This window comes from Lepidothrix coronata, unplaced genomic scaffold (assembly GCF_001604755.1).
Source record: "Lepidothrix coronata isolate B3197 unplaced genomic scaffold, Lepidothrix_coronata-1.0 Scaffold128, whole genome shotgun sequence".
In the NCBI taxonomy this organism is placed as follows: Eukaryota; Metazoa; Chordata; class Aves; order Passeriformes; family Pipridae; genus Lepidothrix; species Lepidothrix coronata.
In genome coordinates this window covers 176,837-193,571 of record NW_016690308.1, presented here as the reverse complement: position 1 = coordinate 193,571, position 16,735 = coordinate 176,837, and the positions used below count along the sequence as shown (strand labels likewise).

Sequence of the window (16,735 nt, the reverse complement as noted above, 5' to 3'; positions counted from 1 at the left end):
CCTCCTTTAAAAACAAAATTGCCCAGAAAATTAAGTCACATCCATCAAGGTGGTTGACACAACTAAGTGCCACAGCTAAATAAAATATTTAAGTCACTATTCATTTAAATTTTCTGTGCCTCCGAAATGGAAGGGCTGAGGGGAAATAAGGACACCCAGAACCTCTCCCAGGTGCTCTGCATCTCTCTGAATCAATCCCATGTTTTGTAAAAGCAAGCTAGATGTATTCAAATTTAGAGCACAGTTAAATCTTCTGGATAAATAATCCTTCTTTGAAATAGTGCCAATGAGAGCACTGAAATATAGCTTAATAGAAGATACTATTTATGGGGCATTAGAGGCATTTATTTAATTCTTGCAAGTCAAACATCAAACCAGGCAGCATGCAGGAAAAAACCTGAGGATCTGATCCAAAGCTGAGTGACATCTACACCCGTTAATGACAATGGGTCAATAGATTACTCCCTGTGGAGTGAATTGATAACAGGCTTTTTTCTGAATCACTGACTTCTTTCCACACCTCTGGGCCAAATCCTGCTTGCATGACATGAAAAACACCATGAGACCCAAAATCAGTGGAATGAGGGCTGTATAGGCAGCCTGGCATCTGCAGAAAGCAAGAAGAATTTGGCCCAAACATTCCTGTGAAGGCAGGTAGAAATTATCACATTCAGAGGTTAATCAAATAATTGGTTTTCAAATGCAAATCAGAAACGATAGAAAATGCAAGCAACACCAAACAATGAGAAATGGCAAGATCCCAAAACACCATCCATTCCTTCTACGAGATGTGAGAAAGTATTAGCATAATTCAGTATGACATCCATACCAGATGTTGGCAATCACCTACAGAACATCAGACACTTTCATGCACAGTCTGGAAACAAGCAGGGAGAAAAAGCAAAAAAAAACCAAAAAAAGGAGAGTGTGACTTGCAGCATGATTGTCCTCACCTGTCCCACTCCTTCCCCTGAGGATACTCACGTGTCTTGTAAATGTCTGTGTGAGTCATGTGCATGTAGGGAGAGAAGAGCTCACCCTTGATGAGCGTATTTTGTAATTAGCCACTGAGACATGGGGCAGCAAAGAATTTAATAGCATGTTGGCAAACTCGAATGGTTGTCAGCATTCCCGTAGACTGTCTCTGCATGGAAATGTGACTGACAGGCCAGTCTCCAAGGAAAACACAAATATGTCATATATTTCTCACTTCTGGGATAGTTACTTCTTGAGCTAAGTGATTTACCCACCCAAAGGATGTCATTTATCTCTCTGCAGCAGGACTTCAGTGAGACTGAAGCAGTGAACAAGGGTCAACCTCCACACAGTCTTAATTCTTGTTCTCCAAGCTCTGTTCTGGCTATCATTAAAGTACTGGATAACATTCACAGCACTATTTATAGACTTTAGTCTCACACTAACTTAAATGGGAGCTGGATCAGGCCCCAAAGTGCCTTGGCCCAATTTTCTATGAGGTCACCTTTCGCTGGTATCCTGTCATTTTATGTGAGATGTCTGTGATGTATACGCCTGTTCCAGAAAGAGCAGTGGAGCTTCTCTAGATACAGGCAGTTTATGAAATCCTGGTGATGGTGATGATGATAATGATGGTAATGATGGTGATGGCCTGCATTTTGTGGTCTTTTGATGGACAAGCATAGAAGGGTGCACCTCGGGGTTTATATTATCTCGATCAGTAGTTATCAAAACCACTGATGATTTCCATGAAGATAAATATGATTCAAGACCCTCTGTTGTCATGGGAAGAGTTCCTATGGAGCACACTGGGACTCAGATATGCTGGTAATGGGATGGTAATGGGAGATAAATGAGTGAGTTCAGTGGGTTGTTCTGCTGCTGACCATGGTTCCTATCTAGATTGAAAATCAAATTAATCCAGTTGCCATGGCAATGTGCAAGATGCTAATTAATAAATAAAATAACTGAGAGTTAAAGGTTTTATGCTCCCACAGAGAAAATGATGTGTATTTCTATGCACCTGAACCTGTACAAAGCTTTTTTTTCCTCTTGATGCCATGGGAAACTGGAAAACAGGAAGAAACCGGTGTGTTTAGTTCAGAAAAAGGAAAATCAAGGGCTTCCATGAAGGTCTTCTGGCATGTTGAGGGCTGCCACTGAAGGTAAGGCACTGACCTGATGTCTTACACAGGTCTAGGGTAAAAAAGAAAGAGCTGATAATACACTGAGAGAGGAAGGCTGGATGGGAGTCTGGAATCAGGTCCACGGCCATGGGAAGCAGGAGATATTGGCATTATGGCAATCAAACCACAGCTTCCCAGTGAGAGGGAATCACACAGCTTGATGGTACATGCAAATATTTGCGTTACTGGATCTGGATCTGATCCATCCTCCCGGGACAAATCTTCTAATGGCAAAAGCAATGAGTTTCTGGAACAGACTTCTCAGGAAGATCCTGAGACCTCCACCTTTGAAGGATTGCTAGAAGTAGTCAGGAAATAAATATCATGCCATGTTAGAGCTATACTAAGCACAGCCTTAGGCCAGGGGAATGGACTCTGAGTTTAGGAGATATTTTTGAGTCCTGTGAGTCCGTGTCCCCTAAACATCCCCGTGCCTGCTTGAGCACTTAGAGCAAGGCATTAAAGGTAGGTGAGATTTTTAAAAGCACTAATTGTTAGCTTTACTGACTCCCTCTGGAGTCAATAGAGAAACTCATTGATTCCAAGTGAAGCAGAAAGCCTTTGAAAACCAGCCTCTAAGTGCTTTGCTGGACAGAAGCCTTACACCACGGAGGACTTGGCCCGTTACTTTCGGTAAGCACTTTCACTCAGCATGTTGAGTCCAAGTATGTTTGTGCAAATATAAGTACCTGATGGAAAAGCGTGATCAATTTTATTGAGGAAAAGCTTAGATATTTGCAAAGGAGAATACAACTCAGTGTTTTGCACCTGGGAAGTGGCAAAAATAACAACCACCCTCTCCTCTCTATTGCTGTTAACCCCAAAAATCTCATGAAAGATATTAATGTTCATAATTTTCTCATTTTTAAGCCTATTGTGGAAAAATATTTCCCCTCAGCATAAGACTATGTTATCATTAAAAATTCAGACTGATCTCCAAATAAACCACGGCATCATGTTCAATATTTCTTTTAAAATATATGTGTCTAACTGAAAAATGAACTGACTCTGAAATTATCTGCTAACATTAAAAAAACCCCAACACCTCACCTGTGTTTCACTGGCAGATCGGTGTTCCATGGCAATTTGTAGCTCTCTACATTCGTAATTTAAACATACTCAGTGCGCAGGTAATCTTGATGATAAAATCAAAGGCCAGATATTCTATTAGCATATCTTCATGTAGTTATGTCACCAAATAATTTAGTGACTTGTACATAAAAATTCAGTTATCAAAAAACTAATCAAATATTCAGTCGGAATGAAAAAAGAGACTGAGTTATTATGTATTACTTTAATAAATAATACTCTTTTTCTTTTTTCTTCGATTAACCAACAAATGGAACAACTCAGTGTTTAATATCACTGAAGGGGTTTGGTGTATTTTCAAATAATGTTTTTCTGAATCTCAGTACTCAGATTTTTTCCCCACTAAGTCAAATTTTATCATTTGATGTAAAACAAACTTCAGCTCCCCTTCTGATACAGGACAGCAGAAAATTGCTACATATATAGCTCAGAAAAATTGACAGGCTCTGCTCTGAAGAGGCTCAAGCTTAAGACAAGATGCAACGTGAAAGGTGTCCCCTGGAGATGGCTGTCCCTCCAAGTTAGTCTTCAAACTGCTAGCAAAGGACACTAGGAAACAAATTCTGGCTTTCTCTCTGATTAGCCAGTACTATCCCACATGATCTGTAAAACTGTGCTCAGCTTTGTTTCCCAATGAAAATAAAAATAATTTCTCAATGGAAATCCCATTAGAGAAAAATTTAAAAGAAACCCTCTCTGTTAATAGATTATTCTTTAAAACTTAAAGACAAAAATTAAGACAGGTACTGATTTCAAGGACCTAAAGAATGATCATATTAGAGTATTCTTTAAAACCTATATTTGGACATACACTTTCAGCAAAAAGTACCTTGCTCTCCAAGTAATTTCCCTGATGTTCATTGCTCTGGTGTTGGAATGAGTGAGCAAATTCTAGATCTATATATGTTTTTACTTAACACTTCCATTCCAGAATTATCATTTCTAGCTTATACTCCATATGAGTGCTGATGTTTAGTTTTAATACATGTCCATATAAGTTTACACCTCAGAATTTGTTTGGATTTATATTACAGTGTGGATGTGCATAACAGAGTGGGTGGAAAAGCCCTTCTAACCTTCAAGAGCTGTGTGTGAGAATCTGAGCAGTTCTTTTGACGTTTTGAATATTTTTGACACGTAATTGCCAACATCTGTTCAGGATTATCAAAGAGAGTATCTACCATGCATGGTTTTTGCTATCTTCTCTACCTTGTCATGCAGGTTGGAGATGTTAAACACTGAGGCTGAATGAGACCTGTCCATAGATAATGCTTGGCAAGAAAGTGCTGTCGTATGGTTAGTCCTCAGTGGACTCATCTCTGCATAAATTGCTTAATAGTAAATGTTATTAATTTTTTTAAAATAGTAACATTAAATAAAGAGCTTCTTTCACTATCAGATGTGTAGTAAAACACTGATTTTTTTTTTCAGAGGGGGGAAGACTGGAAAATCATATCCTAGAAAATGCGAGTCGATGAAATGCTGGACCTACCAAAATCAATAATGAAAAGTTCTCTGATCTCTTCAAGACCCAAAATTTCAACAGTGCTTCTATCACATGCAATTGGATAAACACCATGACAAAGTAGGCTATCTGTGCCTGCAGTCTTGAAACCTCAGCTCATAGTACAGATTTAGATCCCTCTATCAATGTGCTCTTAAACATGAATATGCATTTTGAGGTCATTAACCTTCCATTTTTAAAAATCAATATCCAAAGGCTTTAAAAGAGTTTCATTGCCATTTTGATATGGTTCAGGAATGGGTACTTTATGCATGTGACTCATGAGCCACTGTTCTTACAGCAGCACTCCTCTTGGTGAGGTCTGTAATTTTGGAGGCACTCCCATTCCTTCTGCCCACAAACACCATATTGGAAAAACACATAAGAAAACGTATTCTATTGACAGGTCACATTCCCTACATTCCTCCATTTCCTGATCAGTGTCTATGGTTTTAGTCATTTGTAATTACGGTGTTTGCTACTGGAAATGGCATGTAGGCTTTAACTGCAGCCGGAGTGTTTAACCTGATTTTCACCTGAAATGACTGAGATTGTTTTCAGCGCCCGCAGTACTCTGAACGTTCGTAAGGCTGAGACATTGCCCAGGTCCACAAATTCAGTTATGTATCTGTAACAAGGGAAAGTCACACACAGACAATGACAAAACACCAGCCAAAAAAACAACAATCAAAGGGACAAAGAGAGACAGAGAAAGAATCACTTGTAGCTGAGAGCCAAAACGTAAGGATCAGGGCTTCTTACCTGGGATTACTGAAATAGTTTTTAAAGCTCTCAATACCCTGAAAGTCCGAAGAGGTGAAACACTGCCTACATTCACAAATTCTCCTACATACCTGTAGAATTAAGTCACAGTTATTTGGAATTATACAATAGAGTATGAGACTTGCCTGAATGAATAAAGCATTCATACACAGGGAGCAAACACAGCCAAATGAGAGGTGCATCCACTTTTCAGGCTGTTCTTTGATGCCATTTGTCCTGGGTTTTTCTTAGTACACATTATTTCAAATGCTACTTGAACTATTAAACTTATCTAATAGGCATCAATTCTTTAAAACTAGTGGGTGAACTTTGTTATCGTGCTGTTCAGCAATAAATACTTTAAAGATTTTACCATCATTTAGTTTAATGAAAGAAAAATTCTTTACATTATAGGAAATATTGAGTTATTTTGCTGTTCTTAAAAGAAAATAAAATAAAAGCTTCAAATACCCAAGTAATTTTCACATAATAGCTTCTGAAAGCTACATATAGGACAACATGGGAAAATATCAATGCAAACACTTCTACTGGGTTATTTTAAGATGCTGTATACTGTTGTAAAGCAGATGTTGGTTTCAAGAGATGCTTAGAATTGTATTTTGTTTTGTACATCAAATTCATATCCTTTGGCTGCAGGAAGATGGAGTTTAAATGAATATAACTGCCATCTCAGTAAAAACTCTTTATGATTAAAATACCAACCCCAGCTCTTCCCTGCCATGCCTGTTTTGGTCATCCTGGAGACACATGCCACATCTGAGCTAAATGCTCCCAGGAGGGTCAGTCCTGGAATGAGTTTTGTCTTATCAGTGTTGTACAAAATTATTTCCTCCAACTCAGTATACAGTAAAAGCGTAGTCACCACTGTACCTTCTGAATAAAAGAGGCCTTGGACCCTTGAATTTCACTATTAAAATTCCATTAAATTTCATTCAAATATTCTACTTCTTTGAGGCATTTGTTTGCTAAGATAAAACCTCACCTGGTTATTTTACAAAACCTGCTTAAGTGGGCTTTGTCCAAAGGCCCCTGGGGAGGACAAAGCATCCTCTCCATATCTACTAATCCAGATTATAGCCTGGAAGAGCAATATTGCTTTTCTTCATAATCTCATAGGGGAGTCTGGGCAAAGATTTACCTGTTTCCTCCCCAGCTTTACCTAGTGCCTCTCTCCCAAACTCTTCTGCAGCATGAAAGGTGGTGGAAAAATATAATTTGGGGAGAAGCAATATGACAAGAATATGGTTTTGCTGGCCAGAGGTTTGTAAAACCACATTATAAACATGTGAGCAAGCATGCGAAGCAAATAATACTGCTGCTTGTTTGTAATAGTTAACTAAGATTTATTTTGGCCATTTCTTCTATCAAACTGCAGCAGACCAGTTCCTCTGTATTGTGGAGAAAGATGCAACTGGATTTCCCACCCTGGATTTTCCTGCTAGCCAGGGAATTGCTTCTTGTCTTTAAGCTTTTGACAGGGCACTTTCCAGCCCAGAGTTGCAGCTGCATCTCCCTCACCTGTCCTGGGAAGTACTTGCTGGTCTGTGAAAGAGGGATCTAAACAGGGGCAGTTTCATAATTTGAACCCATCCCTGGCCCCAGAGAGGGTCACAAGCCATGGCTGCTGGCACAGGATGGGAGAAAAACCCTGGAGACCTGTGGTACTTCCTACTCTCTAGTGTACTATTTAAAACTACTCTCTGTGGCCCAATCTGTGCTGTTTCTGTCCAAAAGAGAAGGTCAGAAGTTATTTTGCAATAACTCTAAAACAAATTATTGTCTTTCCACTATAACACCCATCAGTGACATAATCAGATTTTCTGCTGGCTCAAAACCCCTCTGCCCATCTGAATCTAATGGCCCCTTATCAGCCTCCTCCATTTTGAATCCTCAAGCCTTCTTTGTTTCCAGATACAGAAATACCCCTGGCAGCACACTAGCTACAAGCAAAGACAACACCAGAGTTACCTGTGTGATCAATCTTACTTTAAATTACTTGCAAATTGGATTTATATGAAGGCTAAATCATATCAGAATAGATTCCATTATCCAAAGCTCTGTGCTATCTTCTGCTTGCATATTTGGGAAGGAGGTTTCATTGTACATATGAAGATCATATTGCAGCCACTTTTAACTCTCTCACTGCTGCCTGTAGACTCAAGGAAGCACTTCTCTATTTATTTTCTATTCCAGAATTCCAATTTTTTTTTTCCATTCTGAAAGTGTTGGTATAGTATGCCTTAAAGTAAGAAACAATAGGAATGGATGCTGGTTCTGAAGAGCACAGCCAGTGGTATAGTTTGATGCTAAGAAGCTTGATATTTTGCAGTTGCAGGTCTCCCTGTTTTAGGGATCTTCTAACTAAGAGATGAAATAGCATTTAGAAAGAAAATTAAAATGTAGCTAAGAAAGAAAGAACACACTCCTAAGCCTCTCATTAGAGAAGCCTTAAGGAAGTTTTCATGAAGCCCTGGGCTGGAGCACTGAGAGACCATTCAACTCTAGAGTCAGAAAAGAAAAAATAGGGGTAAGCCCACAAACTCTGGGCACCAAATCCTGGTTCCTACCGACAGGGAGTGAATAATTCACCTGTGAGTAACTGTCCACTTCAAAGTCTGTGCAAACCTTCACATCTTTCCTGCTCAGTAAATTCCAAACACCCAGAAATTATGTGGACCGAATTTAAGGGATAAACAGACTGTGCCCCACACTGACTGCTAAGACTTGACTTTCAGTGACAGCATATGAGATGCTCCCAGAGGAGCTCCCAGAGTCAGGGGTGATGCCCCAACTTCTGCCTGAGTTGAGAAGATGAAGTGAAGCAGGTTCATGGTCAAGGTTGCAAGCTGTGGCTCCTCTTGGCCTTTTCTCTGCTCCTTTCTACCTTACTATCAAAAACCTCCCTAGAAAAACAGGGAACCCTTGCACAGAAATTCTCCATGAGACCTACAAATAAACTCATGTCCTAACTCCCAAACAGATGAGTTTGCTGCTTTTACCAACTGCCTGATGGACAGGAGACAGAGGAGCAGGCTGGTGACTCTCTTTTGTTTTTTGTTTTGTTTTGTTCTGTCCTGCCTCTAAATGTTGCAGGAGAATTGCACTTAGTAATGCTTGAGGAAAAGTTTAGCTGAGAAAAATACCTAATGTGTGCTGACCTCCAAAAGATTCTCCCCATCTGCCTTGAATGTTTTTTTAAAAGCTTATCATAACGGCCAGATGTCAGTTCAGCCAAATCCATAGGAATGCAGTAACAGATACCAGGACCTGGCCTAGGACTGGCTTTGATCCAAAGCCTACTGAAATAAATGGGAGTGTTCCCGAGGAAGTTCACACAGGTTTTACACACCTTCATGCTGCTCTGCTAAATGCTGGCAAGGACCACAGAATCACAGAATATCTCAAGTTGGAAGAGACCCACAAGGACCATGGTGTCCAACAAACTGTTCCTTGCACAACTGCCTAAAACTAAACCAAGAGAATCGTCCTGAGAGTCCAGAGAGAGTCTGGACTCTGAAAACTGGTCCTGATCCCTGCTCCCTAACAGACTTGTGCTTTCAACTTCAGTGGCCCTCACTGGCATGCGAGCTAAGTTTGGTTGAATGTTATTTCCCAATTTTGGTTCCATTCAAATATCACAATCCCAGGAGTTCAGCTCAAATGTCAGTGCTAACACATTTGCATCTCACTTAGTGCTGTGAATTATGAGCTCCAAAGATGGCAGCGAGAACCAACCTAAACCCAGAACTGAATAGGGGTACCATTAAGCAGAAAAAAAAAACAGGGAGACCGGATGAAATCCTTCCATGATTAAGAAATGGAGCTTTTCATGCATCTCTACTAGCTTTCACTTGAAGATTACATGCATTCTTTGCATGCTTTTCTCTCTTCTGTGACTATGAAGAAAATCTGGATTTCTAGATTAGCTGGAAGTAGTGACAGTGTCAGACATTTGCCTTTGGCCAGAGCTTGGGCTGACCCTGTGTCCCCTGTAAGCTTTGGCTGACTGCTCCCCTACCCCTGTGTATTTTTAGCTGTCTGGATGCCACAAATCCATCACCTCCTTCAAAGCACCAGAATCCCACATGTCCTGAATGAACTCTAACAATCTAGGTAGAAGTATACAGCTGAAGGGGAATATCATGGTGGGGGCCAAATTTCTATTCCCAAGATATATAACAAGTTTTAGAGGCCTATAAATTAATTTTCTATTGTAGTACAATAGTAATTACTTTCTGGGTGAAGAGGGTGTGTGAAGAGAAGGATGTGAAAACAGCTTTGGTGATGTTATGGATAGATAGATTATAAATAGGGATTTAAATACATGGGTGTTCAGTCACATTTATAATACTTTCTATTCAGGGGTCTTGAGCTTCTCAAAACTACCTTAGATATGTATTATTATGGATATTTTACAAACAGCTCTTTCTGTGGAGCATGGAGAAAGTAAATAATTTCTCCAAAATAGTCTAGTGAATTGAAAGAACAGAACTGAGGATTCCTCTGACTTTTTCCTCTTAAGCCACTCAGGCAAAAATACCTCCATCATAATACACTTCAGCCCCTTCTCATTTTCAGTAAAATATGAGGGAGGGGGGGAAATAACAGCCACAGAATTTTTAAAAGAGTTCTATTGCATATGACTATCTTGAAAATTAAAAAGGAGTGCTACTTACGCCATAACAATAACACTGAAATCCAGCCAGTTCCATGGATCTCGAAGGAAGGTGAATTCCGTCATGCAAAATCCTCTTGCCAATATTTTTATCAACGACTCAAAAGTGTAAATGCCAGTGAAAGTGTACCTGGGGGGAAAAAAGCGGCCAAGATGAGCAAGAGCATTAGCAAGCAGCAGACAGGAACAGCAGAGACACACTCAACTCACTGAGGTACTCCTGCCCGACTCACTGGGGTTGCTCAGGTGAGTCACGGCTGCAGCACTGGGCTGTGCATGAGCAGCCTCGTGTGTGGAACGAGGAACATGTAAGAAATGTTCCACCAAGAAGGTGCTCTTGACAGCCACAGGATGAAGACAGTTTTCACCACAGGGTGTACCTTGATGATTCCTCCCTCGTTAAGTCAAGCAGGAACACTACGATGCTGAGCTGTGCTATGGGACTTTTGAAGCTCTGCCTGCGATCACCAGTGAAAGAGGAGTGGATTAGGGAGTCATGGAATGCTTTGGGTTGGAAGGAACCTTAAAGGTCATCTAGCTCCAAGCCCCTTGCCATGGGTAGGGACACCTACTAGACCAGGCGTCTGGTCTTGAGCACTTCCAGGGATGGGGAGTCCACAGCCTCTCTTGGCAACATTATGCCACAATCCTTGTTGTTTCTCTCATTCCAAGGAGGGTGGTTGTTCCCTTCATACCTCTCAGCTCATCCTACCCAGGACATTTTGAAGTACAGCAGGTTAAAAAAATGTCACCACTTGGTTTTATTAGCTGAAAAGAGTATTTGTTCTGCAAATTCCTTTGTGTTTCACTATCCGTGGCAAACCACTCCAGCCTGGAGAATTAAACAACAAAACACCTTCAGTGAAAAAGAGTAAAAAAACTCCCACCCAAAAACTATATGTAGTAATTTTGACCTGCTTGACAGCAAAGGAGACACGAGGTTGTTTTTTCCCCCCTAGTAAGTTATTGCCAACAGCCTCTTGACAGTGATGTTCTGGTCTAGAACATAGATCTTACCTTTTGTAATAAAGTTGACACTTGTAATAAAATTTAGCAAAATCTCTGTGGAGGACAGTAATGCATGTGATTTATAGCATTCAGATTTCTATTCACCCAGGGCTCTACCTACCATCAGAGACAAAGTTCAGGGCATGCAACAGCTCTTTTTTAATGTTTCTACCTAGCCCAGTGGGACTAGGTATTCTAGGTCATATCTTAATAAAAGAAATAAATGTTTAGTATCCACCACTGACATTCCCTATCCCTTTTCTCCAAACAAAGAGGCAGATGATACCAAAGCCTATTAAAAAACCTCAAACACCTAAAATCTACTAAAACATGACTATTATAAGCCGTGATGTTAGGGGCTTTCACTGGAAACACTGGCTAAACATCAGTAGCTACAATGGTGCCATCACACACAAAAGAATTATAGCAGTTGAGATTCCTATTCGCTAAAAAAAAAAAAAAAAAGAAAGGTGTAAGCAATTAAAGGTGCAATATAAGGAAGAACTTCATTATGCATAAAATGGAGGTGTTTCCTTTTAGTTGTATTCCACTGATCTGCAACTGGGCACAAACACAGATAGTGACAAATCTCATGCCCTCCTGCCATCCTGTCGCACAGCAGAGCTAGTTACATATGTTATAAAACCTCAGTGTGCTTCATCTTAAAATGGTGATTAGCAGGACAGTTTCTGTGCAACAGCGGGCATTACATGTCTCTCCCACCTCTTTGACCATACACTTAAGCATTATCTTGCATCCAACTTTTCACGGCTCCTATTTAATTTTGCTCCGGTATTTCTAATATAGGTCACTCATGTGACAGTCTCTTTGAGCATGTGTGTTCAGTAATACAGGCAGAAAACACATGCAAAGAACTAAAAAAAATACTTAACGGTACATAAGCTCATTAAAGTGATAAAGCACTTGTATTTATTCAGCATGTCAGATGGGTTTAATTGATTGTATAATCATCATCTAATTCTAAATGGATCGGGCAAAGTCCTCCAGCAACTGAACAGCTTCTTTAACAACAGAAGTCAGGGGGTTTTAAAATTTTTTTTTTAGTGGAGGGAAGTTGAATTTATTTCTATTTTCAAAATGGTAAGGAAAATGTTTTAAAGGAAGATCTAGGACAAATATTTTCACAAGGTTATTCTTCTATCCCCCGTGAGTCTGAAACAGCAGAACAAAGTGGATTAAATGTATCTTTTCCAAATCCAATATTAATCAATTTGAATTACAGTTCATTGGGTTATTTTGCTCCTCAAAAGTACTTGACTTTGATTTCATTCTATGCACCTGAGGAGGAAAAGCTGAGAGATATGAGGGGACACAGGAGAAGAGGAAACATGGAAGGATTTACTCCATGCTGCATGAGTCCATTTGCAATTCTGCTCTACATTTCTTGCACACTCTGCTTGATGCACTGATAACATCATCCACATTTTCCTGCTCGCAGGAGACACAATAAGCATTTTGATATTTCCCTCCAGAATGTTTGAATTTCCAGCTGTAGACCAACAGACCAAATTTTGACTCACATGGATGAGATGTCCATGATTCAGTGGAATGGCTATGGAAAAGGACAACATCGAGGGAAAGGACAGTCACAGACAGACTTGAGGGTACCACACTCTACAGAAATACATGAAACATCCTGGGATTAGGATGTTATTGTGATCGGATGAAATATTTGGTTCAGTGCTGCCTATAATTAGCAATTTATGGCCTAGAAGATGTGTCCTGCATGATTTTAAGAAACCTAAATAAGGGCGTTTCACTGTCTTTCCTTACAGCCCCGAGTAGACCAACCACCAGGCTACGAAGCAGCAGATGGCTGTGTTTATCATATGTCAGTCAAAAATAAAAAGTGTGTTCTGATTGGTTCAATGAGCCAAAATAATTGTTTAATGCACTGTAGGTTGATTAGCTTGTGCATCTGGTATCTGTTTCTAAAAGGAATATTTTAAAGCAACTTAAAGAAATGAAATGGGCCTTCTGAACTCCCCTTGCCTCCCTTAAAATTAATTAAAAATAAAAAACCAACCACAGAACCACCACAACAAATAGACACCTTCAAGTGATGTCTTTGCTATATTTCCTAAAGGCTTGACAAGCTAAAAAGACAGGAATTCACCTAAAAGTGCTCCCAGACACTTTTATGTTCATAAAATATTCCTAATAATGATCACAGGGGAACACTTCTCACGACGTGCTCGGTCCAGACGAAACTTTTGCTTCCAGTAAGTTTCAGTTTAAGGATAGACCTAATATGTTCAGGAAGTATTTTCTGAAATAATTCAACTTAAAATCCATCAGCCTATCCTGATGTGTCCAACTATCAAATCTCTTGCATGAGAACTGTGGAAGTCTGGCCAGGTTCAAACGGGGTTGTCCTCATATGTGATTTTATTCAGATGTAGCATTGAAGGTGCATTGAGCAAGAAGTATGAGATTCACGGACTAAAAATTTTCAGTTTACTTACTAAGGAAGTTTTCACAGGCAAAAAAAAAAAAAAAAAAACAAAAACCAAACTACCTGGAAAAACGTTTTGTGAGGGCAGATACCATAATCAGTATTACTGGAAAGAAATTAGACAGCAGCAAACAAGACGAAAATAAGAATACAATGAATAGAAAAAGAAGGATGAGATGAGGAGAGAGCAGCTGTAAACCAGCAAGGATACTTACTCAACATATTTATTCCATGACGGAGTCTCTGATTGTGCCATGAACACACAATTAGTTAAAATAGTGCACATAATAAACATACTGAACAATGTAAAGAGGCGAATTAAGGAAAACAATGCATATGATACAAGACTTCATAAATTTTTGTCCCTTCACACAAGATATGACAGCCCAATCATAATTTGCAAGTTGCTTAAAGAACAATAAACATTTTTTGCAAGTGCATAAGTAGACAAAGAGTTATATAAACAGAAAAAATGACGGAACTTTCCCTGCTTTTTTTTCTTTGCCTACATCTTTTATGCATACTTTATACAGTAAACAAATGTACTGACTCTGCAGTCTTCTTAAAACACAATACCCCAAATTTACAGCTGTGTTGGTCAGATGACAGTGTGCATAGGTGCACAACTTTGTATGAAAAGAGGGATTAGTCTCATTTAAGTATCTACAGAAAAACCCGTGTCTGCAAATTCCCATTTTATTTTGCATCCTGAAACGTTTCTCAGGCAGCAGGGCAAGTTACAAATCTGGTCTTTCTAATCTCTTTAACGGGGTTGAGATCTCACTTTCAATATAAAGTTTTAGCAAAAGCTAGTATGAGTTTCAGAGCACTGATTTTAAGGTTAGGTCTGCAAACCTGCTTGGTAAACATACAGCCTTGGTCTGCAGAGCTCTCTGCCTCAGCTGAGGCACCAGATTCCCTAACTGGAGGCTAAAATGAACCTCCCACGTGTATAGTCCATGCAGTTGGCTGCTAAGCTGAGGCCATAAATATGAAAAGATGTACCCTAAATCAAATTCCTGAAATGGGAAACATAGTTCACTGAATGGCTCTCCTAAAAGCACATGCCACTTTGTGTAGAAAAAAAAATAATTTCAAAATATGATGGGATTCACCTCCATAAATAACTGGTCCCATGCTACTGGGAAAGAAGACAAATAACATCCGAATATAAATTTCTTTTGCTTTCTTTGGGAAAAAAAAAGAAAAGTTTTTTTTTTACCCCTTTACTGATTCCATCGGTGTTATTTTTTGTTTGAGAATAGTGATTGAAGAATATAATTTCAAACCTACATCCTGAAATGTTTGCATGAAATTTATCCTTTCGCAGAACGAAAATCTCTGCTGAATAAAGAGTGGAAGGTTTTCCAGTGGGCCACATAAGCAACTACAAGGGTAAATTGGTAGTAACCAACCTGTGCATTCCCCAGGGCCATCGCAGAAAGCAGTAATTGAACTCACAGGGATTGCTCATCTCACAAACATTTTCCACTTCTGGGCCAACACCTCCTGCTGAAGGACTGGGAAGGATATCTGATACCCACTCACATTTTCTCACGTCAGCTTGAGATATGTTTCTATGAGTTGTGTCATTCTGGTTAACACAATTAGTTTTAAGTTGCAGCCAGCCTAGAAAACACTGGATTACTTTTTCAGCTACCGTGAAATGCTATGAAAACAAGCACAGTAAACCAAAGTGGTATCTTCAGATCTTGCCAAACAAATAGCATAATTCAGTTCCAAGAAAATAAACTCCTCTACAGGAATTCAGGATCACTGGTTTCATTTATATATCTCTGTTCCCCTGTGTTATAAACTAAATCTAACAGCTTTCCCAGATGCTCACTTACAGGCAGGTGTCATCACCTTCTTATTCAAGCACCAAAGAGAACAAACCAGAGAACTCAGGTTGAAAATGTAAAGGGTCAGCTTTGGGACAACAAATGCACTATGAATTCAATCTGGTTTTCATGACCAAGCTGAAAACTACAAAGAACAGAGAAGAATGAAACATTTCAGCTGGTTATGCATCAAAGTTAGAGGTCTGTGTTTAAAAAACAAAAACCAAACCAAAACAACAACAACAACAACAACAAAAAAAACCTACAGAAATTCCTACAGAATGAAAATTAACATTCCTACCTGAAATCTAATGCAATTGCTTGCATTAGAAAAAGTCCGTGATGATGATCTACTCAGAAAGGACAAAGCAAAGAAGATAAAATTGAGATAAGCAATATTAGCAGCATTGTGTGTTCCCTATCTTAGAACTGCTATTAAATCAAATTTTTGAAAGCCTACAAACCAAATATACTAAGCTACTCATCAGGATTCTTTCTGCAATAAATTAAACCTATTATTTCCGATTTGAGGTTACAGAATAGGCTTTGCACAAACTGATTCTAAAAGTTATAAATTTTATCTTCTAGCACAAAGATATAGAGTCAACCACGGTACACTTCTATTCTAGACTTCATTATGATGGATAATTGTTAATTAGCAGACTGAATACTAGAGGCTCTTTAGGTGATCATTGCCAAATTACATATAATATGTGCAAGCAAAGGTTAGTGCCAATGAATAGTACATATAATTGGTGCTTCACAAGGTCTCATTTTGCCTTATGGAAAGTGTGCAAAATCAGATGGGAGAAAAGCTGCAATCAGAAAACATGAACAAAGATGGGAAAATCTTTATTTTTTTTTTTTTAATTTCTTTTTCTAATGCACCAGAATCTATAATTCTATCAAGGAAGGTAGTTTTGGCCAAACCCCCATTCTGGATCAGTGGTGAACTCAGAGCAACTAGCTATAATACTTAGAAAAACAAGAAACAACAATTGCTAAAGATTTTATACAGGTCAGCAAACTGCTTGGGGAAACTAAGGACACCACACAATGGTCCTTTTCTTGCAGGCAAGAAATGAGAGGAGTATTTTAAACATAAGCATTGATGAAGTGTTACCAGTGGCTTAATCTCATTAATAGGTGGAGATAGTAAAGAAAGATGTTAATAACAGCTGATAATGATGCAGAAGG

At 39.1% G+C, this 16,735-nt stretch overlaps 1 protein-coding gene and 1 long non-coding RNA gene across 9 annotated transcripts in view; one reads left to right on the top strand and one right to left on the bottom strand.

The window, feature by feature from the left end:
• LOC108503005 (sodium channel protein type 5 subunit alpha-like) overlaps nucleotides 1-16,735 on the bottom strand; it is a 224,290-nt gene that overhangs the window by 161,763 nt on the left and 45,792 nt on the right. For 5 of the 8 annotated variants that reach the window (XM_017826522.1, XM_017826524.1, XM_017826525.1 and 2 more), the window contains exons 4-6: nucleotides 13,913-14,002; nucleotides 10,215-10,343; nucleotides 5,292-5,383 (exon numbers count right to left, since the gene is read on the bottom strand). In XM_017826522.1, coding sequence (XP_017682011.1) covers nucleotides 5,292-5,383; nucleotides 10,215-10,343; nucleotides 13,913-14,002 — 311 coding nt within the window. Of the gene's footprint in view, nucleotides 1-1,250; nucleotides 1,477-5,291; nucleotides 5,384-10,214; nucleotides 10,344-13,912; nucleotides 14,003-16,735 lie in introns of those variants that run through there. The other 3 variants (XM_017826527.1, XM_017826529.1, XM_017826528.1) reach the window with 2 other exon arrangements.
• On the top strand, nucleotides 1,548-4,868 carry LOC108503006. The gene is made up of 3 exons (XR_001876684.1): nucleotides 1,548-1,610; nucleotides 2,056-2,141; nucleotides 4,683-4,868. It is a non-coding gene; the product is annotated as an uncharacterized LOC108503006 (long non-coding RNA).